This window comes from Bactrocera oleae, chromosome 3 (genome assembly GCF_042242935.1).
Source record: "Bactrocera oleae isolate idBacOlea1 chromosome 3, idBacOlea1, whole genome shotgun sequence".
Classification (NCBI taxonomy): domain Eukaryota; kingdom Metazoa; phylum Arthropoda; class Insecta; order Diptera; family Tephritidae; genus Bactrocera; species Bactrocera oleae.
Genome location: NC_091537.1, coordinates 66,024,163 through 66,052,162, shown reverse-complemented (window position 1 = coordinate 66,052,162; position 28,000 = coordinate 66,024,163). Strand labels below are relative to the sequence as shown.

Sequence of the window (28,000 nt, the reverse complement as noted above, 5' to 3'; positions counted from 1 at the left end):
TTGATTACCTGAAATCGTACCCCGTTAGCTTGCACAAAAGTTAGATCCATTTACTTATACAAATATACTTGTCTACTATTTTCACTAATTAATTTTCTCTTCTATTTGCTTTATTTTCATTCACTGATCGAACAATAATCTGATAACCATCTGCTTGTGACAACCAACATATACGTATTGCACCTCAACTACGCTTCTACCAACTTGGACTCATCTTCTATTACATATGATGTCTTTGCGCAATTTATGGCGATGGGGTCATGACTTTACTGGTGTCAATTTATCGCTGCTTTCTTGCCATATCCGCCGTAGAGATGAAAAATCATGAGGAGTTGCTTGAGGATATTCGGGATGACGCATTTACGAATCTATTACCTGAGAAAGGTGAATATGAATTAAATAAGAAAAAAGAGCGAAAACCACTTTAAAAGTTTAAACTATAAAGTTTTTATATTATACAGTTGTGGGATGTCCACAACAATGTTCGAATTATGTGATTACGGGTTCGTCAGCATGACAGATAGTATTGGTTGAATGATGCCATATCTGCTTTATAAATAACTCTTGCAGAGTTGCATTTGTGATTGCCACATCACTCCTCCCTATGCGGGAAAGCGACAACGTACTCGTCGTCCCAATTTTTTCTGGTACTCTTTTGGCTGAGTTGTTTGATTCGACGGATTTTGGCTATCCTTGGCGACGAAGGCTGATTTTAAACGGTCTATGGAGATGTTCACGTCCTTTCCTCGGATTTTGACTTGGAAAAACTTGTCGTTGCGTTTGACTACTGGAAATGGTCCCTCGTACCGTGGTTGAAGCGGCTGGTGAATTGCGTCATTGCGCACGAAAACTGATGGTGTTGTCTGCAGATTCCTTTCCACGAATGGTGCATGAACTGAGTTATTTGTTGTTGGTGAAGGTCTCAATGCCTGCATGCGTATGCGTAAATATCCGACAAATTCACCTTTGGTGACGTTGTGCGTGTGATCTTTGGAAAATAGCTGACCAGGTAGTCGAAGAGTTTTGCCGTAAACCATTTCTGCGGGTTTAATTTTAAGTCATCTCACCATGCGGAACGAAAGCCTAAAAGACTTAGTGGGAGAACTTCGACTCACTTGTCCGTCATGTGGCATTTTATCGCTGATTTCAAGGATATATGCCGTCGCTCGATGAGCCCATTTGACGCTGGGTGGTACGTAAGTATTTTATGCCTAAAATTCTGGCAAGGTCTCGTCCCTGGTCGGTTGTGACTCTTGTCGGTACTCCAAGTCTCGCGATACAATGTGTGTAGAAATTAAAAGCAATTGTTTCTGTCGTCATATCTTTGAGCGGGTATGCCTCCAATCATCGGGAATAACGATCGACTATTGTCAAGCAGTATCGATATCCCTTGCAAGGTGGTAATGGTCCGACGATATCCATGTTGATGTGGTGAAATCGTTGATCCGGTAAAATGAATATTGATAGGGGTGCTCTGTGGTGGCGTTGTATTTTGGTCTCTGGCATGGAATGCACTGCCTGGACCATAAGCGGCAATCTTTTCGAAGACCAGGCCAAACGTACTTCTCCGCGATCTTACATCACAATCTGAGTTTGTAAGCTGGAATTCGAATTTAGTAATTCTTTAAACTCCGAGTCAAATTTTTGAGTCTTTGCAAGTTTGACGAAGTCGATGGTGTTTGGAGTATGTATGACGTCAATGCGTGACATTGTATCTGCTATTATGTTGTCATTTCTGGGGATCTATCGAATGTCTGTTGTAAATTGTGCGATAAATTTAGAATGGCGCATTTGACGCGGTGATGTTTTATCTAGCTTTTGCTTTTTTGGTTGATAAATTCTCTGCCTTCCAGCATATGTTGAAAATATTTGACTGCTTTGTACGCGGCTATCAGTTCACAATCGTAAGTGTTGTATCTCGTTTGTGTTTCGGTAAAGCGTTCGGAATAAAAACCTAGTGGTTGCCACTGGTCATTGTCATGTTGTTGTAATACCGCACCTACATTAGTTCCAGAAGCATCCACTGTCAAACTGAGTTGAGCCCCGGGTTTAGGATAGGCGAGTAAAGTTGCTTTACATAAATCGTTTTTACACAGCTGGAATGCCTCTTCTTCTTCGTCCGTCCATTCTACTGTTGATGTGTCGTTTTTCTTGTTACCTTTCACGAGTTTGAATAAAGTGACTGGTGGTGAGATTTCGCTGCTGTTTATCTTGAAACCTAAGAAATTCACTTCCGGCTGGCCTAGTATACACTTCGAATGGTTGATGACCAAACCTTACTCGCGCTGTTTTTGAACACTAATTGCAGATGTTGACGATGTTGTTTCCGATATCAAAATGTCAGGCGAAATCGTATTCGCGGAAGACGTGATCCATGAATCTTTGGAACGTTTGACTGGCATTTCTGCAACCAAAGCACATGAAAGGCAATTCAAACATGCCAAATGGTGTGGTGATTGCTGTTTGGTATATCGGTGAGTTCGACAGGAATCTGGTGGTATGCCCGGCGCAGATCGAGTGTGGAAAAAATTCTGTAACCATGCAAAGAGTGCGTGAAGTCGTGTAAGTGTGGAAGGGGTACCTGTCAGGTTCGGTGACAACGTTTAGTCGCCTGAAATCCCCGCATAGCCTCCACTAGCCGTTTTTCATTTTCGCCATGTGTAATAGGCTGGCCATAGACGACAAATGCCTGCATCTAGCATGAATTGTGTCTCAGTTTTTGCTGCTTTTAGTTCTCAGCTGATAAGCGTCTCGGTTTGGAGAAAACAGGTGATCCTTTGGTGACGATGTGATGTGTGACCAGGTGTTGTGGTTATCGGTCGTGAAATTTTCTATCGTGATCTCTTTGATTTCTCTCAGCAAATTCAATACTACTGGATACTAGATACTTTTGTCAGGATGTCTACGTTGTTGTTGTGTCGGTGGAATTACGCTGACTTCGGCTCCCGTGTCAATGAGAACTTTCATTGCAGATACCTTATCTCGAACTATTACGCGGCGGTATGAGTTGTTGAGCCTGTCGTCGACCGCCATTGATGACAGACAAATTAGTTTAACTTTCTTGTTCAGGGGCTGCGACATCTTTTAGCTTCGTTATCAAATTTTAGGTGGTACCAGCACAACTCGCTCAAGCTGTTGTTTTGCGTGCCGGAGCGTGACGGAGCACGGTTCCTGCTTCGACTTCTAGATCGACGATTTATGTTTGCTTTAATCGAGGCGATTTCTTTTGTGATCTCAGCCAGTTGTTGCTCGATGCTGAATTGCGCGTATGTGGCTGTGTGTTGGGCTTCAACCGCGTGAACATGTGGTGTGTCGCTAGCCTCACCTATTTTATCTGCGAGCAGAGCTATTTTGTCCAGGGGATCGTTGCTGATGGAAGTTATTAGTCGCATGTTGGATGGTAACCGACTTATGCTAATAGACTTGAGTATGTTGTCGTTTATTTCGCTGCCTGCTAAACTACGTATCTCACGCAAGAGATGTGATGGGCGCATGTCACCAAGATCTTGTTCTTGTAGTAGCTTCTTTACACGTTTTTGCTCGGAGTCTGCGAATTGCGTAATTATGCGATTTTTTAATGTTGGGTACAGGTTACTGTTCGGTGGATTGAGAATAATGTCACTTATTTGTGCTAGCACGTTGCTTTATATTGCGGCCACGAAAATGTGATACTTGGTCTTGTCGCTCGTTATCCCTGCGGCAATAAATTGTGACTCCACTTGTGCGATCCAAAGTTCTGGCTTTGCGTGTCAGAATGGTGGAAATTTGATGGACGCTTTAGTAACTTCCACGCTGCGAGGCAAATTTTCTGCCAACTGATTTAACACGTTCTCTTCGGCAATTTTTGCTTGCGTCGGGGTCACCAATATGTGGGATGTGCACAATAATGTTCGATTTATTTACTTTCCAAAACTTGATATCATGTGATTACATACAAAAATAGCGATGACGTGCTTATGGCTAGACGATGCGTGATAAAAAGGGAAGATGGAGGTACGTCAGCATGACAGATATTGTAGGTTGAATGTTGTCATATCTGCTTTCTAAATAACTCTATCGAGTTGCATTTGTGAATGCCACACAGTTATATGCATTCAAAAGAATTATTTGTGAAAATTTGCTGAAGCAAAAAGATAATAATATTACCAGATATTTTGATTCAGAATACTCAAAGTACTGCTATCGTAATATATATTGTTGACTGTACATTTACACATACATCCTTCTTCATCTTCTTGTATCCATTTAATATACTTTTATATATCTTTAAGGCTTCATTTTGTATACGGTAAACATTGCATATAATCTCTTGTATATTATTTGTATCCGTTAATATACATGTTTTTAAAAAGTATGCAAATAAGAGCGCAATTAGTTTGGGTACTTGCAAAGTATTCAAAATGGGGCATACCATAACTTGTGACAGCATAGCATTTTGTTGTTTGTATGTGAATCAGTGGTTGTCTAACACGAGAGCAGACATCCAGTGAGGCGGCAAAAGATATTATGCTGCAGATTACCTAATGGAATTCAATGGAATATATTGTACTTCACTGATAATTTGAAAATATCTCATAGGTTACATTAGGGTTTCAAAATTCTAAAGTTCTGTTTCTTTCTGAACATGTCCATTTTGAAATTATCTAAAGTAATTAAACATTAAATCGTGCTGCCCCGATTCACAAGGAGCTTTGCTGTGCGCCAGTCATTGAACATAGTTATACCAGCATTTGCATAACAAAGTTTATTGACACTCTATAGATTGAAGTGACAAAAAATTATATGCACCGGAAATGGAGAGACAACAACAATAATGCCAACTTCTATAAAAGAAAAGCTAAGACAGTGTTTATTAACATTTACATACCGTCTAACAAGTGGCTAAGTAATAAAAATGTGCAAATACCTACAGAACCACATAAACAAAAACACATGTCTGCGTGATCAAGATAAATCACTTGAAATATGCACATATTGATAAATACCTAAGTACTTACATAACTTAACACTTTCACTTATTAACTTTGGAACCTACATACATATTATATATGTATGCGCATGTATCAACAGTTGTAAGCTTGGCGTCATAGCCATAACAACAAAACAGAAGAACATGATCAAGCATATAGACTTGACGGAAGCTCGAATAGCTTTGTTGTTGTCAGTAATTTTCTTGTTAACGATGACAAGAATTAAGCTTGGAGTCTCATGCGTTTCAAAGCCATCGCTTGAAAAATTTTGAACTCATGATAAACAACATAATGTGACAATTCAAGCAAAAAGTAGCAACAAATGAGTAAACAAGTACACTCAGGATATTTTAGCTTAAGTTTTTTAGATATAAGTACTTATCAGCAATTTAACATAATTTTACCAATATATTAATATACAAATAGAAAAGCTATTATTACGTCAGTTAAGCCTCAAATGATAGATATTGGTTCGATAAAAAAGGCTACTTAATCATATACACTAGACAGTTAAATACTCTAATGTTATTTAAAATGAAATTATAAAGATAGGCCAAGTGGTCTAAATTAAGATGTCTCTGTTAAGATGTTGTGAACGAAAAGGCTTGTACCAAAATTGGTATAAAGGAGTTATTAAGTTTGCAACAAGCAAAAATGCGCTTAATTAAAGTTGGTGTTAAACCCATGCTCAATCTCTCGAATGTGTGTCTTATGTATGACTATTTTCTTAATAACTGTTTCTAGGGATATTAATTCAAGTTTAAGAGCTCAATTTGTGTTTTAATACAACGCTCCTTTTAGAAGGCTATAAATTAACATAAAACACTTCTTAGGTCATATACCCCATATACAAAGCATATATTATGTGATACTACTTGTAGTTCTGAAAATAAACTCACATGCCCCTCAAATGCCAATGAAAATATTTTTTTTTAACTTAATCTCCATTATACTACTGTATACTTATTTTTGTTATCGTATTTTGTTCAAATTAATACCTTTTGTAACGCGTATATTAGTTTCAGACAAAAAATTTATTTGTAAGTATCCGAGGAAAAACATTTTGCTACCTTCAAGATTTCGTGAAGATACCTTGCAGAAAACAGTTTTATATAAGGCTAGTTCGGGTATTTACAATCTTATCGAATCAGCTCTTCACTCTGATTATTTATATACGAGTAAATACTTTATAGGGTCTCCGATGTTTTTTTCTGAGTGTTACAAACATCGTGGCAAACTTAATATACCCATCTTCATAGTAAACATTTTGATATGCATAAGCGTATATACACTTATGTGTGTGCACCAGCTAATCGCATACAAATTACTGCATATAATCTTATTGCAAATCTTTACGTTTTTGTAAATCGCTTTTCAATCTTATTGTCAGCTCGTCTCGCAGTACTTGCTTGAGGTTTTTGATTGACGCAGTGTGCATATATTGGTGAATTTATATATTATATATTTGTGTTCAGTCGAATATGCGTTTACGCAGTTTATCATTCGCTTGTGTTACGTACACATGTTTCTATGGTGTTTCCACCGCGTGAGTGCACAGAGAGTATAGCATTAAACACAAAGACGACTGCACGACAGCGAAATTTTCTTTTCTGCAAATGTCGTCTTCAAGCCAGCTTCTTGAATATTGTGAAGACGGCAACGACATATCACACATCTGATGTACGCAATTTCTTTGCTGACGTACTAAAGCTCTTCATTTTAATGAAATTTAAATATTTTGTTCAAAGGGAATTTTTTTTTGCAAAAACTAAGTAAATAACTCGATTAATTTGTTTCAAATTATCAGTTGTTACTACAAATAATATATCTAGCTGTTTTATGCTTCCGGTGATAAAAAAACGTTAGACTTGTTAGAGTTTTGAATAATTGTACATTTCACATATTAGTGGTATCACTACAGCTGCCCATTCGTCGGCAATGGTTTTAATTTAGCGACAGCGACTACTATAAGACTGTGGTGAAGTCGTGCTGTTCCAAAGAGAGTCTCCACCAAGTAACAAAACTGTTTAAATGTTTAACTTTTGTCAAATTGTATTAGGGGCCGTCCATATATTACGTCATTCTAAATTAGGGGGGGTTGGTCTGCGGATGACGGTAAATGATAGATGGGGGGGTGTTTCGAAATTGACGTCATTCTTATTTACTTATTTATAGTTTATTTTTCACGTACAAAAAGATTATTTCTAAAAAGAAATTTCTTCCAGCACACCTAGTAAAATACTAGCTGCCTGCCCCGGCTTCGCCCGTGGTACTTACATGTATTATACATATAAACCTTCTTTAATAATCAGTCTATCTATTTAAAAAAAATCGCATCAAAATCCGTTGCGTAGTTTTAAAAATCTAAGCATACTAATAAACACAATACTTAAATATTACATATTAATACTATACTTATACTTAAATACATGCCTCATACTTTTGCAAGTATTTAATGGTATTAATTATTGAACTCATTATTTATTTATTCATTTATTACAAGGTCAAGGCATGTCTACATTATTTTTTGAAACTATAAATAACATCGTACCTATGAAAATAGTGTGTATGCGACACTGTGTTTATTAAACGAAGATTGGCGGCGACTCGGAGAATAAAAGAAATCGGCGCTGTTTAAACAAAGTCGGCTTCCTTTGTCTTTGGCGCGCACCGCCACCGCTGCGGACCTGGGCCTGCGCTTGGGGTCATTAAGAAATGACGATAGGATGATTATAGGGGGGGGAGGGTCTAAAATCTGAAAAAATCGATGACGTAATTTATGGACGGCCCCTTATTTGGTTTGTCATGCAACAGTGCGTCGTTTATATCATGTGGAATTTAATGTAATATATGAAATTTTTTGTTGCCAAACACCTCCGAAATTGCTATTCCGATTTTGAAGAAATTTGGTATGCTAATCGGATAGGTTAGAAAATCGGCCAACACTTACTTTTCATACAAGTAAATGGTAAGGGTGCCACAATGTTTTTTTTTTCTTTTTTTGGACACAATTTTTTTCCCATGAATCAGAGTTACAAAACACATACAATTCCAAATTTTCACAATTATACGATCAACCTCTGATTTTTAATCGCAGTTTTTGCATTCGTTATATTGCCTGTTCCATCTGCAGATCCACAAGACAGTTATCCAATATAATATTTGTAGTACAATATAATTTTCTAGCATCAGGGAGTAGGGATGAAAACGAAGCCGGCTTCCATTTCTTGGTTTTACTTGTCTTCCGATAACATTTCAATTAACAGTGCAACGCGTAAGTTAATGTTATTCTCATTGTGAATTTAAGATTATTTCTTTGTGCATCTCAAAAACGACCAATGTCTATTTTTCATGAACGAAACAGCACTTGATCGTGCTATAAATACACCAAAAACTACGCTCACCGAATATTTTTTTAATTGTATAATCGTGCTGAGGTTTTGGTGCCTTTGCACAAACACTTCTCTGTTCAGAAGCACCACGCTACTTTACGGCTTGAACTACTTAGGAACACAAATTCGTCAACTATTTGCTATAGTACTGACGACATGTTTCCTGTCCCGATCACAAATGTTGTGGCATAATCAAAAATATTCGATGACTGATGATATATTTTATCGACATCATACAAGGCGCAACGATCTAGCGATATAATTCAGTCACACAATGTACAATGAGCATTAACTGCTATTCGGTATTCGAAGTGCATCTGATTTAATCAACACAAATATTAAACGTGAAATGAAATATGATACTGTCGAATTGGCATTGACTGTTTCCCGCAATTTTTTTCTACTAAACGATGAACAAAAAACAAAATTCATTCAGATGCACCAGGTGGACTGGAAAAACGTTGCTTCTTTCGTTTCTGCTTGCAGAGCTACGATCAAAGAAAGGCATCACATTTGCCGTGGTACCATCTGGCATTGCACCAACTTTATTAGATGGAGGTAGCAAAGCTCATTCCGCATGCAAGCTGCCATTAAATATTCAAAGTAAAGCTAATGTAGTCTGCTTTATTAAACAAATTTATATATCCATGGCCACAGTGCTGAAAGAGTGTCGAAACTTTCTCAAAACCACGTTTTGCCAATACCCAAGGCAATGGATAAGCTGCTGCACAAGAAAATATGCAGAAATTGACGTATTTATGCACAATCATCAACTCATAAAATACTCTCATTGACAATATATTTCCCGATGTACAAACAAATCTTGAGGAACTGGCAGAAAGAACGAATTTGGCAGCAAAAAATGTGGACAGTTGTTGCCAGGGGACTTGGTGTCATGCAAAGCTCTCAATGTTGTTTGTGACGCCAACGAAAATGTGAATTGAGTTTTTAAAACATTGGTTATGCCGGGCATGCTACTGCACCATTTACAACTAAAGGTTGCATCGCCGCTTATTTTGCTTGTATTTAAATCCATTATGGCTTAACAATAATACAAGATTAGTCATTAAAAATTAATCAAAAACATAATCGTAGCCACAATTTTGAATGGGAAGTTTAGAAGCGAAAATGTATTGTTGCCACATATTTATTTGATTCTTACAGATGTTCCAATTGAATTCCAACGCTCCCAATTTCTAATTAGACTGGTATTCGAAATGAAGATCAGATTTAGGTACATCATTTCTCATGGACAACTGTAATTGACATGTGCATATATTTGCACATTTGCTAAAGACGGGATGACCAAAAATATTTTACACATCATTGCGTTGAGAGAATTATATTTGTTTATTTTAAATTGCCATAATTAGTGCTAGAGATATGAAATATAATATGAAAAATTTTCGATGTATAGATCAGCTCAATAGTTATAATTTAATGTACTTAAATTGGTTACCTTAATAAAATATAACATATTGTATATGGTAAAACAACGTTTACCGGGTGTGTGAAAATATATACCGAAAATGATTTCTTGTATCCTAAATATAGAAATATCAAAAAAAAAATATGAATTTTATTCATATATATATATTTTTTTTCTTTATTTATATGAATTTTATTTATATAGTTCTTTACATATTTTATTTAAATAAAACTTTCAATAAAAGTTATTACCACTTCCCAAACCTATCTCTGCTATAGTAGTAGCATATTCTTTAAAGTACATAATCTGTTTAATATTAACACTTACCAAGCAGATAACAGGTTTATCAGAATATATTGGAAATATTCTAATAAAAACCTCTATAAAACTCTTTATTTTTCTTTAGCGCCTGTAAGTGTGCATTTAACTAAGGAAATATTTTATTTTTTCATTTGCTAACAGATTTACCAAAATTTGGTGAGCCAATACAAAATGTTACAGTACCAGTGGGAAGAGAGGCGGTACTGCAATGTGTTGTCGATAATTTGCAGACCTACAAAGTAAGTCGTTAAAAATTAAAACTAATAAAACAAATACATATAAGTATATAAATGTGTACATCTGTAGATATGAAGTAATTGAAAAACCAATTTTTTTCTATGAAAACTGACATTTAAGGATTACTCCATATTTTTAGGAATGGTAAGAGGAAAAGGTTCTCTTAGCTTGTTTGTTATTTCCTAAGCAGTATTTACTTATTGTCATACTTACTCTCACGTATATAAGCCCTGATACTGCACACATATTTTAGTGAAATTATAAAATATAATGACGCCTGACATCGAGTGAGATTTTTATATTGATATATGTGCCTAGTTTTATTGAGGAGCGATATATGTATGTAGGTTATGCGTGCTAATTAATTTCTGTTTAGTGTTGGTTCAAATGCTTAAAAAATTGAACATACATTTTTTTTTTGGGACGATATCATACGATACGAATATAGTTATTTGAATATAAAATCCGACATGCCATTCTTAAGCAGCAACATCCGACTTCTGTATTAAATCGCTCCTCTCCTTACTTTTCACCTTTCACCTCTCTTACTAAAGGCTACAACAAATACGGTAATAAGAATCAAAATCATGTTGTTGTAAAAAAATCTTTTGTGTTGAGGTATTATAGCATCTGTGCAACCAAAGTTAAAGCTTTTTCTTGTCTCCCTATTCCCAAAAAAAGAAACGCGTACTCGACCTTAAATAATTCATTGAGAGATCCGAAATGGTCACAAGCAATCAAGCGGATATTAAGATTTATAAATATTACACTTATATATTCATCAACATATGTCCTTAATGATGCACATAGTGTTACCTTGATATAGCGAATTTGAAAGGAACTAGAAAACTTTCGTTATATCGAGTTATTCGTTATAGTAAGGTTTGTTATATAGAAGTTAAATTGAACTTGGTTCGTTATAACAAGGTAGTTTAGGTTTACTAAAGGATTTTCGTCTACAAAGTTGATTATTTTTCGTTTCTCTGCAACACTTAACGAACACCTTTTACGTTTTTCAGCTATTGCAACTGAATTTACTGGATCAAAGGACGAAGTTTAGTTTTTATAAAAACTGTTTTACGGAAGATTGTAGGTAGTGATCGTAGTTGCAGCGAAAGAGGAATTGAAAATTAAAGCTTTGCATCCTCAGCTTCTTGGAAAAGTCGCAAGTAGCTGCGAGCCAATCAAATCATCAGCTTTTGCCAGCTAGTGGAGGGAGTGGGCAAACTATAGTCAAAAAGCGATTAACTGAGGTGGGGATGTTTTTGACTACAGTCAAACAGCTGACGAGAAAAGCAGTCATTCGTTATATGAAGGTAATAGATCAAAAAATTCGTTAAGTAAAGGTCAAAAATAGTTTCGATCTATATTTTGCTGAGTCTAAAAATTCGTTATAGTGGGGTTGAAAAAAAAAAATATTCGTAATACGAATTTTACACATTTTACATGAGCTCTTATGGGCAGTGCTAGGGGATTTTGAAAAATTCGTTATATCAAGGAATTCGTTATATCAAGGTTTCACTGCAATCATATTTATCCATATGATGGCAAGGCATGAGTATACTTACATACAAACTCAACAAATTACTGGCTAACTCAAAGTTCAGCCATTAAACCTAAGGCAAACAAACAATTTAAAATAAGTTTTCTTCTCTATTTCCTTTTCCTTTCTTACGGATGCTAACCTACACATACACATTTACACGTGGAAAAATCATCACAACTACTGGAACGTCCCACGGATAAATGAACAAACCGACAATACGCGCATCCGAACTCACAAAAACAAACTATTGAATGAACTTGTAAATAAATGTGTGCTTGTTGCGGCATATTATATGCCAATATAAAAATGAATGGGTTGCGTCAAACGGGTTGACATTATGACCTACCCATACACCTACATATACAAACACACACATGTCTTTGTGGCCCATATAATTACGTCGAATTTTGCCTAGATTGCGTGGCTGCGTGTCGATACACAAACCATACTGACGATACAAAATCACGTTATAACGAAAAACCATCGAATGAGCATAACCCACGCTGAGAAACGTGCTTGGATATTGAGAATTCGTGACATCAATGAAGCGGACAAAGGCTGGTATATGTGTCAGATCAATACAGATCCGATGAAGATTCAAGTTGGTTACCTAGATGTTGTAGGTGAGTACGAAAATCGTAATTGAGTCAAATAAGGGACGTATCTCAAATACTCAAACACAGTGATTACTAACATTATCAGTATACCCTAAGGTAACTATAAGCTACTGGGAAATATATAAATACCAGCAGCAATCTAGATGACCAGCAATCTAGATGTTAGGATTTATATTTATTGGTTTACCTTACACATACTATATTTAAATGCACTCAAATTAAAGTACAATACATACACCTTCTACTTAAATAATGGGCCACTCGGCTGGAATTTATTTGAGCCAGCCACGGTAGTCTCTTGTTCCGATATAATTTTTAAAACCTCTATATAAACTTTTATCTTTGTAATAAAGTTTGGACATAACCTTAAAGTATATGCGTTTTATTTTTCCCCGAAATCCAACTTTATTATAGAAGGGCAATAAAGAAGTATTATTATTTTAAAAGTAACCTCAATAGTCATATTATGAAAAAATCAATTTGTGACAGCCATTCATCGGAATAGAGGATAACGATATGCTCATGGTATTCCCAAATTGATTTCTTAATTAATATTAGTTCAAATATATAGACATATACCTGAGAATTCTAGGAGAACACTCAAAATGATACGTTCATAAAAATTTAATATATATGATGAGTACTATTAGTTTGCTTGACTTAACGGAAACTTTTATGAGAATTTTGATAACAGGAAAAGAGACTTTAGTATTCTAATATTCTATAGGGTATACTGAAAAAACTTTTGGACCGTTCAAGGAAAATAGTTATATCTGCTTTAGTGATTATGTTTTAGTGAGATCGTAGCAAATAACTAAAAAGAATTTTCGCATTGTTTTCTGATAATTCTTGTTTTGGCCAGTATATGCATTCAATTAGCGTATATTTACCGTTATTTTTAGTAGTTTGCTTGTTGGCGTTTCTTTCGAACATACCCGTAATATTCATGCAGGTTGTCATATGCATTGTAACACCATATGCAAAAGTTACGTGTACGACATGCCACGTGCATCCCTTTTAATTTATCGCTAGATGTTTTACGTTTTTTACGCAATTAGGGCTTTGAGTATGCATGTATGCACGCTTAACTCATCCATGTCTAACCTCTTATTGGTTTAAAGTTGAACAGCAGCTGGAACCAACAATGTTGTAAGTAGTGCCGATTAGAGCAAAGCTTTCTTTTGAAACTGTCTTATCGGGAGCCGCATCAGTTTTGCTCTGCTGTAAGTATTGCGTTGTTTTAATTGGAAATGCTATGAAAATGTGAACTTCAACTTCAGCATATAACTGGAGGGCCTTTTAAGGAATGCACATTTTTTATCTGAAAAAATTACTGTAACATATACTTGAATAAGCATTTCATTATTAAACACAGAGTTTTCTGCGATGGGTTTTCTGTCTTCGTATTGAAAAAAATATTAATCCAATTAAACCCTGTTTCCTTTGCCATTAATAATGTATTGTAAGGTAAAATATATTTGAATGTGTTTAAACAGTTTTTTAGGGTGAAGCTATTTGTGGAGTTTTCAATAAAAATAATTTAGTCTTTACTTATATTTAAAAGTTGGTTTAAATTTTATTTTCTCTTTAAACAAATTTTACATTTAGGAAATATGAATTTCCAGAACAATAATGTTAAAAAATCAATAATTTTAAAGGAATACCACGAGTTCACATATTACGGTAAAAACGCGTCATATTCGACAGTAGCGAACTGAAGTGACAAGTGCAAGTGAACTTCTGTCCTTTACCAAAAAAATATATTTCCCAATAGCACATATATATTTTATTGTCCGCTTGAAAATTTTATATATGTATATTTTTTTGGATTTTTTACGTATATACTGCCGTCCACAATTACGTAAATGTTTTCTATACAAGTATAGAACTTTCCATTCCATGGTGATACGTTTTTAAAACTCTCTCTTTCATAGAAATCAACTACTCGCGCATATGTACATAAGCCAGATTTATATTCTGGCGGCAAAGTATTTATTAATATTAACATATATACATGTATGTATTACATATGCTGCAAGTTTTTAAGATTTAAGTGTATAGTAATGAGAGAAACTTTTGTGAAAAGGCGTTTAACACATTATTGCCTGAACATATTCCGCCGTATAATTTTTGTGAAAATTTATGAAGAAGTTTATATACATACCTAGGTCATAGAGGTTGCCTTGCGAAATTTTGGGTTTAAAACTTTCAGCATACCTGAAATATGCAATGGGTTATAAAGTACCCAATGGTCTTATAAGGGTTATAAGTGCACATGAACTTTAATATCTATGGTAACATGTTGATTCGCTGATCGTCAAATGTTAATCAAATTAGTTGTGTAAATGCATTGAAACTAAAAGTTTTATGTGCAAAATATGGGATCTCTAAAGTTAAGAGTCACTTTTCCGCGTAGAAATTTCAGAAGTTTTAATAGCTCAACCCGTTCCACGACGATCTGGTGAAAGGCGTAATACCGCTATCGACAATATCACTAAATCAACTTAGTCATAAGTGATGGCTCTATGGCGTTCCCTATTGACTGTTATATTATGACCGCTTTATTTTTTCAAGAAATGCGGACCAATGCACATATAGGTATATTATGTATGGTATATATATATTTACTGTAACGTTATACATAACACAGTCATAAAATAAAGAAATTATCAGAACAGAGGTTAAAAGTGTGCTTAGATATGTTATATTTTACAGTTAACTAGTAGCTAGTAGAGATATATATAATATTAACGAGATATTTAGCTAACTAACGAAATATGTTTTCTCTTCTCATACCCTTTTGCAATTTTCTTGTTTTTGCTATTCGCAAAAAACAATACTAAACATCAACTGATGGATCTGGTTTATAATCCGAATATTATTTGTTATGCAACCGTATTCCTGACAATTAAATATAATAATGAAATGAAAATCTTTTAAATTTTCATTGTCACTGGCCAACAACATCTTTATATGACGTGCTAATCCACCTTCTGGCAAATTTTAACATTTCAACGCTGCTGCTGCTGGTGCTACTCACAAATCACGTGTCATGCCAAAATCATTTGTTGAATCATGATTGTGTCAACGATGATGACTTCGCTGGACAACATGACAATGACTGTGAACATTATGTCACCGCCATGCAACGTCATACAATGCAATATCAACACTACAATTCCCATTGTTTGGTTCATCACTGTTTTATTTGTTTCGTTGTTGTTACGTTATTCGCTCTTCCCACATTTCGCGTAAGCAGTGCCACCTGATATACTCGATTATCCTACCAGCACCGATATGGTGATACGGGAGGGCTCCAATGTAACACTGAAATGTGCAGCAGTTGGCTCACCAACACCGACCATAACGTGGCGACGTGAAGGTGGCGAACCCATACCTCTGCCCAACAACACAGAACGTGAGTAATATTTTAACTATTTATTAAAAGCAAAAAGAAAATACAATTATCATTTATATTACATATAAAGTGATTAGTAAAAATTATATAATTATTGAAATTTAATATCATTGTAGCTTAAAGTGTTGAATCGTGTATTGAAACTCGAACTAGCAAATACAATTGATTCAACAGTAACGATATGATCTTTATGTCTTAAAAAATGTCGTATTTTCTAGTGGTCGCCCTTATCATTTAAATTAGATTTGCTCAAAGTTTAATAAAAAATAAAGTGATCGCTGCTATATGACATTCCTTTGTATGGAGAATATTATCCTGTTATAATATATGTATATAATAAGATCTAACTTTTCCATAATTCAAATTACATCGTTATTGTGAAGTATCTAGTTGTGTTTTAAAGAAAAATTTTAACTAAAATTTTGAATTAGTATTTTTATTTGAATGCAATTTTATGTCGTAAATTCTGCAAGCAAACTTACAACACGCTTAGCAATTGGTCTTCAATTATTGTGACTACAAACGAAATTAATTTGTGATCTTAGTTGAAAAAATTCTATGAATATTGAATCGAATTTAAGCAGTTTCAACTAGTATTGAATTTAAATGTGTCTTGTAAATATGTGTTAAAGTAAATTATAGCTTTTACAAATTCAGTTCATACCTCTAAGAAATAAATTAATACTTTTTGTATTTTAATCAAATAATATATCTAATAAGAAAGAAAATTATATGGGTAAACAGGAATGTACCTAACCTATGCCTGCATTCATGATATTATATTATTTAAGATAAAACTTTGACGATATATTTATGCATTATTAGTTAATGTACACAGAAAATTTCCCCGAACAATTATTGTTTAGCGAAATATTCGCCGTTTTTGAAGTTAGTTAACAAGTCCTCCATTATTGCGGCCTTTAACGTGGTCAAAACGAAAAAATTTAAAAAGAAAGGTCATTAATCTGTAAGGTTTTGTCTATGCAATGACTTGCCATTGTTGAAACATAGAGATCTAATATAATGACAGAATTTGAAAATGTTCGCATTTCGCTCGAAAATAAGATTTTTACCCCACCAAAACTATACTTTTATAACATCTAGAAAAAGAAGGTTCTCTATACAAAACAAGCAAAGAGTTCGGAAAATTTGCCTTCCAGTTACAACTGTAGTAAATTTTGTGACAGAAATGTAGTTTTAAGAAAAACGCTTAATGAGCTGAGTGGCTACACTTAAGATCATGTAACTCAAAAATATTTGATATCATAATTTAAGATTTTAGGATTGTTTTTGAAGTATAGTCAATAGAAATATGCAAAAAATTATTACAGTGGGCATTCCACGATATAGGTGCTCTTTTCAAATATAATATTACAAAGTTATTCATATGCCCTCTACACTGAGAAAGTTCTTCAAAAAAATTAAGAAATAGCAAATTCAATTCAGTTGGTTAGAGGAACTAATAAGATCTAACTGAGTAACACATATATATACATATTTTTAAAACTTAAAATAATAAACAAATGGACATCAAATAACAATGTTCTATAATCAAATAATCTCTCTGCCATACATAAACTTATAACAATACTAGTTCTTGGCTTTGTTAGTAATTCATATTAAATTATTAACACGCCTATTTTCTTCTTCTATTCTTCTAGTCATCGCCTCCTATGGATCCTTTCTGACGATCACTAAGGTACAACGATTCAATATGGGTGCATATTTATGCATCGCTTCAAATGGCATTCCACCGACGGTCAGCAAACGCGTAATGTTAGTTGTGCACTGTAAGTCATTCTATAAAAAAAATTTAATTTTAATAAAAACTAGACTTTCTTGGAAAAGCCAAGTGTTCATTATTTTATTACAATCATTACTTTATTATAAACTTTATCTGTAACTAAGTAAGTAGGTACAAACCAGTCAATTTCGACCCACCTAGGCCTTTAGGAGGCCCATTGTGATACCAGTGGGACTGTGGCCCCCTCACTCTACTGGCTCCTCTCTGAACCACCCCGTACTTCTGATGAACTTTATCTCTAACTAACACTGCAATGTTTTTCATCAACATTTTTCTCTAACAGTTTCTCTGACTAATAAAAAATATTCAGTAATTTTTTGTTAGTTTGAAATTCATGACTTTTGAGTTACATTGAAATATTTTGTTTGCATAAAAAGCATTAGAAATTATTTTAAAACGAGGTACAAAATTTTTGTTTCCACTGAAATAGTCTGAATTTGTTTAGGTGATTAAGTGGGGCCAAGTTAATACTAAATTCTTAGAGGTGAGGCCCTAGGTCTACTTAAGCATATTGCAAAAAATATATATACAAATATAAAAATAAATGTTTAAAACAACTTAAGAAGCTCAAATTTCGGATGTAACCGAACATTTTATACTCCCGCAACTTGCAAGATCAAAGACCGGGAAATTACTTCAGGTGTTGGCAAAATTTTATATTAAAGGAAGCACTGATCGGATTCAACCCATTTTTGACACAAAGACATACTATTATTGAGAGTTTCATTTATTGATTTTATTACTATATGAATTTCAATTATATATCTTACACATTGAGCGATATTTTCGGCAAAAGGCCAATTATAGGCACTGGGATCCACATACTCAGTACCTTGAAAAGCTTTGGTTCGACTTAGATAATTTTGATCCCCAGGTGGCATACTTTAAACGTGTTATATGGGAAATAGGCGTGGTTGTAATCCGATTCCATTTTTGTGCTATAACATAGAAATATGAGAAGAATGTTATGTGCTGAATTTGGTTTAAATCGGTTTAGCAGATCCCAAGATATCGTAAAAGAGGTGCTTGATTTATCGCGCTTTTAGTAGTTTTTAACAGAACCGTTATGTGGGGAGTGCCTATAGTTTACTTTTTACCGAAAATATCGGTCTACAAGAACAAGGCGGCAAGATCCACAAAGAAATCTAAAACGAGTATACCAGTTGACTCTGCGAGAGTATAAAATGTTCGGTTACATCCGAACTTAGCCCTTCCTTACTTGTTTATTTCAAAATATATTTGTACGAAATTTTGCATGGAATATTGTGCAAGCAAAAGCAACCGAGCATTTTTTTCCGATTGGAACGACACAGCAAATAGCTGCCCGATTAAATTTAAGATAAGGATGCTCAAAAAAGATCTTGTTCCTTATTAAGTAATCTTTCATTTTATGAAATTGAGTGAAAGAGCTGGAGAACGTTTCCCGTTAGATGCAAATAAATGGCCAGTTACAGCTGCTTTAAGAAATGCCTTTGTGATATTATAGGATTCTTTTATTTGCGCTTTGTTACAAATTAAAATTTTAACTTAATTTCTCGCCAGCAAAAAGCACAAATTCACAGGCAACACTTCTTTATTTTGTTGACGAGAAGTTCTTGCAGAATTGAAGTAAAAATAACATGTAGGTTACAACTTGCTGCCAGCTAACGGCACGTTGTTGCAAGTAATCTTTATGCATTTGAACTTGTTTGGTCTGTTGAACTTTTCCTGTAGCTCCAGGCTCACTACCAAAGTGAGCGCAACAGTAATGCAGCGGTATCTTATTTCCTACGGACTACTACACAAACACTAATGATCTGCTAATTATAAAATTGAAGCTTATTTTGTGGTGAAACGCGGTTGTGGCAACTATTGAACTTTTCACGTAATGAGTGCTGAAGGAACAAAAAGTATACTTGCAAACACTGAATGCTAAAAAACGAAAGGTATATTTAAATAAGAAGTTTTTACAGGGGACAAACCCCATTTTTAACTCTCCCTTGTTAAAGCAACTCTTTCCAATAACCGAATCATTTAAGAGTGAGTTAAGCTATCAAGTTAAGTTAAGAATTAATGACTGATCCTTGACCTTCTTTGTGCTATATGCAGTATTTTTTAAGTTGGTTTAAGTTGGCAGAGCGCCTTCACACCAATTTGTTTTATTAATATTCCTACCAGTTCACAGGGATTTCTATGCCCATATGTCTAAGCCTTTATCTCACACAGGTGGGACAGTCAAAAAAGAAGAGTTGAGATATTTCTAGCTTGTATTCTGCCAAACAGCTACAATATCTAGCATATGGTCAGATTTTCAACCTTGATGCATGGGACTGGACAATGACTAGTTAGAACCCCTGTAACTAGAGAAATGATAGCCTTACCAAAGGCGAAGAACTCATTAAATCTCTTGCGATCCACTTTAAGCTAAAAGAATCCCGCGAAGTCCAAAAAGCTAAGCTTTCTTTTCTTGCTGTGCAGTTTTCTGCAATTCTGCTGTAGCCTGGTACGCTCATTAGCCTTATCTAGACGGATCTTACTTTGAAATATTTTTAGTGAAACTAGATTTGAGAGATGCAATTATTTTAAGGTATGCTTCAACAGTTTTGTTATCGTTATATATAATTAATACTATTTTATTTTATTCCTATTGTTTCTTCTTAAAGTCCCTCCATTGATTTGGATTCAAAATCAACTAGTTGGTATAGCCACTGGCCAAAATATAGCACTTGAATGTCAGTCGGAGGCGTATCCGAAGTCTATGAATTATTGGACGCAAAATGACACGATCATTGTGCCGGGTAAGAAAAAAAAAGAATATGATGTTTTCATTTTATCAAATTTTATAAATTATTACAAACTACAATAACAATATTATGCGCTCTGTGAACTTCAAGGCATTAGTTCAATCCTATTTAATTATCATCTGACTTATGGTGGTATTTTAGTCCAGAACTCTGAAAAATTTTTGGGAACTGATAAAAAAATGTTAAACTTTGAAAATATTATAAATTTTTTAAAATACTTATTTTAGAATATTTTTGAAATCTAAACTATCGAAATATAAAAAAATTTTAAATCTCTTAACTAAAATTTCCTCTTGAATTCCAACTTAATTCGATTAAGCTAAGCAGTATTTAAAATTTGACCTAAATGCGAAATTATTTTATCTCCTGTAAAACCAAAATGCGCCGAGGTGTGTTCCTTAGATTTCAATCTAATGTAATACAAGTTATTTTTATATAGATATTGGCATTATACATTATGTCTGTATTAATGAAAATAGGATGTTAAGGACAAAAAGTAAATACCAGAATTTTATTTGAAAGTTTTCTAAACTGAGCTTCAAATTCCTTACACATCAAGAGCTTGAACTAAAACGTATTGTCAATCAAAATATATACTGTTTATGGTATGATTTTTATCGGAAAGTTGGAAGATTGCAATACAGTTTTTTCTCTCTTCGTCATATACCACATAAACATTTAGTAGCTGTGTAGATATATTTCTGACTTTACTTTTTGGTTTTTGAAAACCACTCGGTAGCAATGCAATAAGCAGTATTTCAGAACTGATGCTTTTACTATTTGATTATATTAGTTTAAGCAATCGCATCGCTCACTGATGAGCTGTCTCCATACCACTTTCTCCCTTTGTTTTGTTTACTCTCCTTGAAATTATTTTATTTTATAGTGTTCGTACACTTGCTTTTATCTGTGCATCACTGTATGAGGACTTTTTTCCCCTCCTCAAATACTTTCACTGACTGTTTGTCCGAGTATTCACTTGTTTTTATTGCAATGATTTTCTTTTGGGATGTAAATACGTGCTGTTTTCCATATGTCTCTCATGGTCACACTGCCACATGTTTTGTGGTGGTTTTGGAGTCATATGCAAATAAAGTCGACAAAAATTCAAGAACTTAATGCATTTTTGTGGTTAAGTGACGCACATGCACGCAAATAAATTAAAATTTCAAACTGAATTAAGCTCAGACGGAACGAAATTTGAAATTTTAATTTTTGACTATACGAACGCATTTCTTCTACCTAAATATGGTAAAAACGAATAAATATTTAACATAAAATATTTTTAATTTCTTAAATATTAACAATTAAATCTACTTTGAATCTTGTTTTAAATAAGTATTCGAGATAATTTTTAACGTTTGATTAGATGAATATGAAAACAAATATTAGTAAAATTACTTCGGTAGCCGCTGTTGTAGTTGAAGTCATATAGAAAGCTCGTCAATGTTGCGACTTGAGGTAATTTTTTTGGATTCGCCAATAAATCTTCCTTTATCTTATAAATTTTTATTCCTATCCCAGCATCAATTCATCATACCTCAACCTTTTAACATAACTTTATCTTACATCGCTATGTTTCAATTAACTGAAATACGTTTACTAAAAGTCAGGAATGGTCAGAAATTACATTTTGTCCCTATATTTCTATTGAAATACTCCAAAATAATCATCATACCTAAAAAGTAATTTTTTTGGTGTATACAATAACTATTTATGTCCGTAGGCGGGTGCTATTTACCTGTTTCCCATATATATGTTTGTGTACCTTGGCCCGGAAAGATCAATAGTTTCCTTCAATAATGTAGTACCTGACATAGAGTCGATTTTAATGTAATCCTTATCAATTTTAAAATATCTCCAACCTTTGATTGAGTGAAATGTACTAATTTGAGGCAAATAGTACAAGCTGCTTTGCTCAAGCTAGCTTTGCGAAATTCTATTATACCTAATTATACAAGGTATAATTTCAATTAGACTTACCTATTTAAAACTATCTCATTAACACATTATACTTCGATTTTGTTTCTCAGGTGAACACTTTGCATTCGAAACTTTTGAAACTGGCTACAAAATAACGATGCGATTAACCATAAAAGATGTTGACACTGCGGATTTTGGTTTTTACCGTTGTGTGGCGAAGAATTCTCTTGGTGATACAGAGGGCACAATTAAACTTTATCGTAAGTGAATGATAAATATGAAAAGCAAATACTAGTAAACAAACATGTAAGATGATGACAATAAATAAGAGCGCTTCACGCTTCATGTGTGTGTAAAAATATAAGAAAAAATAATTTAAATTTGACAGTGTGGTGGCTATAAACTAGGTACCATCTGATCAAAATTTACCCGAACTGACAAAAAAACTACATTTGCACATTTTTAATAAAAAAATTTTATTTCAACTTCAAAATAGTATCCTTATGCGCTAAAGCCTGTCAATACGTATGGTACGTGTCAGAAGTGTTACACTTGTTATAAGTCTCTGCTGAAATGGCGTTCAGTGCATTCAGAAATTTGAGGTTTTCGATTTCTGCTCATTTTTGAAGCGCTATTTGATGGATTGTTTAAATATGTTAAGATATTTTTCCATGGCTCGCAAAAATCTGCGTCGATATCTGTATATGCATTCTCATACATAAACATACATACGGTGCGAATCGGCGATCGTTCGTTTGTTTTTTTCGACACAGCTTGGATTTTCTGCCAACAATACAATGTTGTGACGCTTTGTCGTCGCGTCAGTTCTTCGACACATTGACTTTTTGACATGAAAACAAAAAACGGGAGTTTCACCATTGGTTGTCCGTTTCAACGGAGACTTCGCATAAAGCAATTAGTGTACATATTTACATACAAACATATTTTGCATGGAGACAGATATACAAACATTATGCGTTCTTTCATATTTGTTTACATGGACACATAATTATATACATACATATATATGAGCAAATGCTGGGTATTTTCAAATGTTAACAAAACTTTTAATGACCAAAGCAAATAAATATATTATTTATAAAACATATATAAATTATATATTTAGATAATAATACAATTCTTACTATATTATATATTATATTTCAAGGGACTTTATGGAATCCATCATGAAATAGCTAAATTTGAATATAGATATGTACTATATACTATTGTCCTATGGTACCAAATATATACAGATTATCTTTAAATTATATGCACAGTAATTCGCGGATTGTCCATAAACGAATCTGTAAGCGTACATTTCTTAACATTGTAATTAACATTATTTTTCTCTTTAACAGTGAAAATCCTTAATTCTGCTATTTTTTAGTTTTAGTTGAAGTTTTACCATGAAAAATTGGTTACATTTATAAACTCTGAAACTCATGATGAAGATGGAGTTGATAATAGAATGATTGAAAATAATTTAAAAACAGAACAAAATGACCCAAAACGATGAGATGACTCGAAGCTCTTTTCAATTCTTCTCATTTCAAGCAACAACATTTCGTTGTTAAAGTTTTTTTCATGGCAAACAAACTTATTTACTACAAAAAAACATAAAAACGGTTGCATTAATCTGGATTATTTACCGATTTTCTTTTCTGTAAACGTAGTTTAAATTCATCCGTCCGGGTGAAATTTGATCATAAATAAAGCCAAGCTTCAGCTTCTGATAAAAAATTATTTAGTTAAGACTGTCCAACGAATATGTAAATGCAAAAATGTAAACAATTTTAAACGAGCAAGTACATTTCAGATAAATAACGCTTCTATAGTGAAAAGTGCTTTTGTTGGATGCGAAATATTTTAAGAAAGCTTATATTTTATTGCCCATGACATTGCGAACATAAACATAAACGAATATTGAACAGAACTTCCCAAAATCCTTTTAACGCCACCCTTAGAAGGTCTGCCTTGTAATGATCTATACGTGGGTAACAGAAAAATAGACTGGCCAATAATTTTCGCCACTTCGAAATGTATTATATAATATAATCCATAACCTTAAGAATGATCCAATGACCCCTATTGAATACGGCTTCTAGCGCGAGTATAGTAGCCGATAGCTTAACATGCATCAAAATTTGGGTAACGTTGCCAATTACTTTAAACAGTATTATTCAAAAATGCAACATCAATCATTTTTGGTACGTTTTCAAATTTACTGAAATCAGTGGCTCTCCGCAATTCTAAACGTTGATATACTAGCCAGTTGCTTGATAAGTTATATTTCGCCCGTATTATGTAAGACTAGTCACAAAATGAAATAAAACCTCCGTATTTTTGTGGAAAAGAGTATGTTGCACCAGAAAACAGTCAAAACAAAACATTCATTGGTCACTATACAAAAAAAGGAATAATAACTGACTTTTTTTTTTGAATAATACAACTGCTGAAATACTGTGACATAATGTGGATTGAGCCCACTAAATTTTTTGGATAACATACTGAAATAAATGCTTGAGAATTGTATAAACCTCGGAGTAATTCAAGGCCACCCTACATATATATGTACACCTACAATTATTATAATTACTTCTTCAGAAATTAACAATTACTGAGGAGAAATGAGATGTTTATAAATATACTAAGATATGTATAAGAAATTACTAACATTATGCCTCTCTTAATATTTTCTGTAAACTGTTCAATATTATTATAGTATATATTCTAAACTATAAAATTGTTTAATCACAAACAATATTTCCGAGGTAAACAATGAAATTAGTAGAACAAACAGGACAACGTTCATTCCTCTACTGGCAAGCTTACAAATATATAAACAAATGTATTATTAAAGTGTTTATATAAGAGATTATTGCATTTAGCTTAAACCTTATGTGACTGTTTGAATGTTTAACAATAATAGATTTTTACATATTTACAAACGTAGTTGTGGTGTTTGGCGAATTTCTTATTGTATAATCTCTAGGTTTATTTGACTGTGCCTTAGTTGGCAACAATTTAGTAGTATTGCATAATTAATGTGGCACTAATTGTAATGCAGTTGAACAGGTGGTATATGGTAGATATGAACACACATACACTCACAATCAAAGCACACGCTTAGGTGTTCAAGTGCCGGATATGTTGGCCAGGAGCCATAGTCACTTAGGTCAGCAGTCAAGGTATTGTGTGGCTGGCCAGTTTCAGAATTGAAAGCATATTTTAATTATTTAGTTCATTGTTAGTACTCAAATCGAAAGATTTCGCTTTAGAAATAATTGAATATATTTATTTGATAAGTTAATCAATAAACATATTTCGTTCCATACCATTTGAAACCATGTAGATCTAACTTATTTGATTAAGTAGTAGTAAAAAAGTAACAGAAAGGGATTACTTATTAAGACAGTTTTGCATTCAAGTTCTCCTATGAATTTTGTGGTCAATTAGAGAAATGAAAATTCAAAATTCTATAGCGCAAAATATGAAACAAAATTTTTTTAAATAATTTGAGTGGCTATAGAATATATGTATTTAATTAAAAAATCAGCCAATAATTTCAATCAGTAATACTACCTACTGTAGGTATTGAGTTAAATATGCTACAGGAAAAAGAAACCTTTCAAAATTTAGTTGCAATAGTATCAATATTATTATTTTAGTAGCGAAAATGTCAATGAAATAAATCAATATTTTATAAAATATGTATATAATGTCTATTAAAAGCAAATCCATTTTTTTCAAAAAATGGCATAAGTAATCTATATTTACATCAGTTACGTTATACGGAGTTAGAAAGATAAGGTTTCGTTAGATAAGATAAAAAAAACTTCATAGATAGGTTTGTGATTGGATAAGCATCAGCACAAAGAAAGTACAGTGGTGTTTTTGGTTTTTCCTTGATAAAGGCGAAAACGAAAACTGCGCAACTGCAAATGTGAATAATAGTTTTGTATAATAATATTTCCTGATTCTGTAGGAGTCAATCATGAGCATTTTTGGTTTCGTCGATTTTATTCCAGTAATTTTAATGTTAAAGATGCGCTCTAGAAGGCCAATTGCTGATATTGTCGAAAATATGGAAATCGTTCAGACACAGCAGTGCCTAGGAACTGATCCTTGCACAAAAGGCAGTTTAGAACCTGTTGTAGATTCGGGCCCAACCTAATATTATACTTAATTTCTATGTTTATTTTACAGTTGTATGTTTCAATTCCAATTTCTTTATATGCTCTTGAATTGTCTCGCATTCCATTTACATACATACATTTATCGCTATACAGTTTCTGTTTTCTTGTTTGTGCGATTTATATGTTTGCCATTCTCCCTTCGCATAAACAGGTAGGCACAAACTACATATGTTAAGTTATCTACATGCTTGTTGTTTGTAAACTGCAGTGTGCAGTTCCCCTATTCTCCTGTGCTGATATGTACGGTAAATGACAATATTTGTGCATATAAGTTCTGGCAAATTATATTGGAGCTTTGTCATCGATCAGTCAGCAAGGAAGGTGGAAGGACACACTGCGGTAAGTGAAATATATAATAATTCTTTGTAAGTGAATAATTTAAATGCTTGTGTATTTAGAAATAAACCATAAACCAAATATGCGCCACCTCATCGGTGACAGAACCATTTACCATAAATAAGGCTGGTTAAAAAAAACAAACCCGATGGATGAGCGCCACAAAAAACCTGAGTGCCAGAAATTTTTTCTATGCGTTTGATGAGGTTGACAAGGGAATATCTACTATGAACTGCTCTCCCACGGGCAAATTCTTAGTTCGGTCTTGTACTGTTAACTAATGAAAAACAATATCTTGGCGGATAATTCTGCTGATGAAAAATTCGCCTCAAGAGAAGCTTTTGAAGATGAACGTTCCCAATTTAGTGTCAATATGGACGAGGGTTTGTATAAAAGAGGAACTATGAAATTTTCTCAAAATTGCAACAAGTTATTGAACAAATCGGTGCATATTTGACCTTAATCGGACCATTCTTACTATGCTAAGAAAAACTTTAAATTTTATGCAAAAATAACGGATAACTAAATGAGTTACCTTTATTTTTAATTTTAAACATCCGCTTGTACTTAAAGGTTTGCTTTTAATTAAAGTGAAGTAATTATAGATTTTTTACAATTATTAGTTGGATGAATTCCCCAATTGGTTGAATTTTATTGTTCTGAGGAGCTAAACTCAAACTTTGCTTGGACTTAAATTTGTAAAACAAATTTTTGTAATCCCTAAACTCTACTTCTTTTTCTCTCTATTCTCTCTACTTGCCTCTGTTCTATATTCTTCTATGTTTCATTACAGACATTCCACACACAACGACAGCAACCACAATAGCACCGACGGTGGCTCTAAATACCGTGCCAGTGGTGGTTGCGAAATACAACAACAAAGGTGTGTATAAATGCAATGTACAAAAACATATAAATTTATACAAATAAATACTTAAACGCAACTATTTCTTACATTTGAGTTAATTTCGCTGCTCCAAAACTCCTCGCATGTCCTCCTTCTCACAACAAGCCATCCAGATACA

The 28,000-nt window shown here is 33.6% G+C and overlaps 1 protein-coding gene across 1 annotated transcript in view; it reads left to right on the top strand.

Moving 5' to 3' along the window:
* LOC106614848 (uncharacterized) overlaps positions 1-28,000 on the top strand; it is a 41,862-nt gene that overhangs the window by 8,865 nt on the left and 4,997 nt on the right. The window contains exons 2-9 of the mRNA XM_036371050.2: positions 313-384; positions 10,254-10,351; positions 12,311-12,518; positions 15,772-15,930; positions 17,592-17,720; positions 20,377-20,511; positions 22,551-22,700; positions 27,769-27,858. Coding sequence (XP_036226943.2) covers positions 313-384; positions 10,254-10,351; positions 12,311-12,518; positions 15,772-15,930; positions 17,592-17,720; positions 20,377-20,511; positions 22,551-22,700; positions 27,769-27,858 — 1,041 coding nt within the window. The remainder of the gene's footprint in view (positions 1-312; positions 385-10,253; positions 10,352-12,310; positions 12,519-15,771; positions 15,931-17,591; positions 17,721-20,376; positions 20,512-22,550; positions 22,701-27,768; positions 27,859-28,000) is intronic.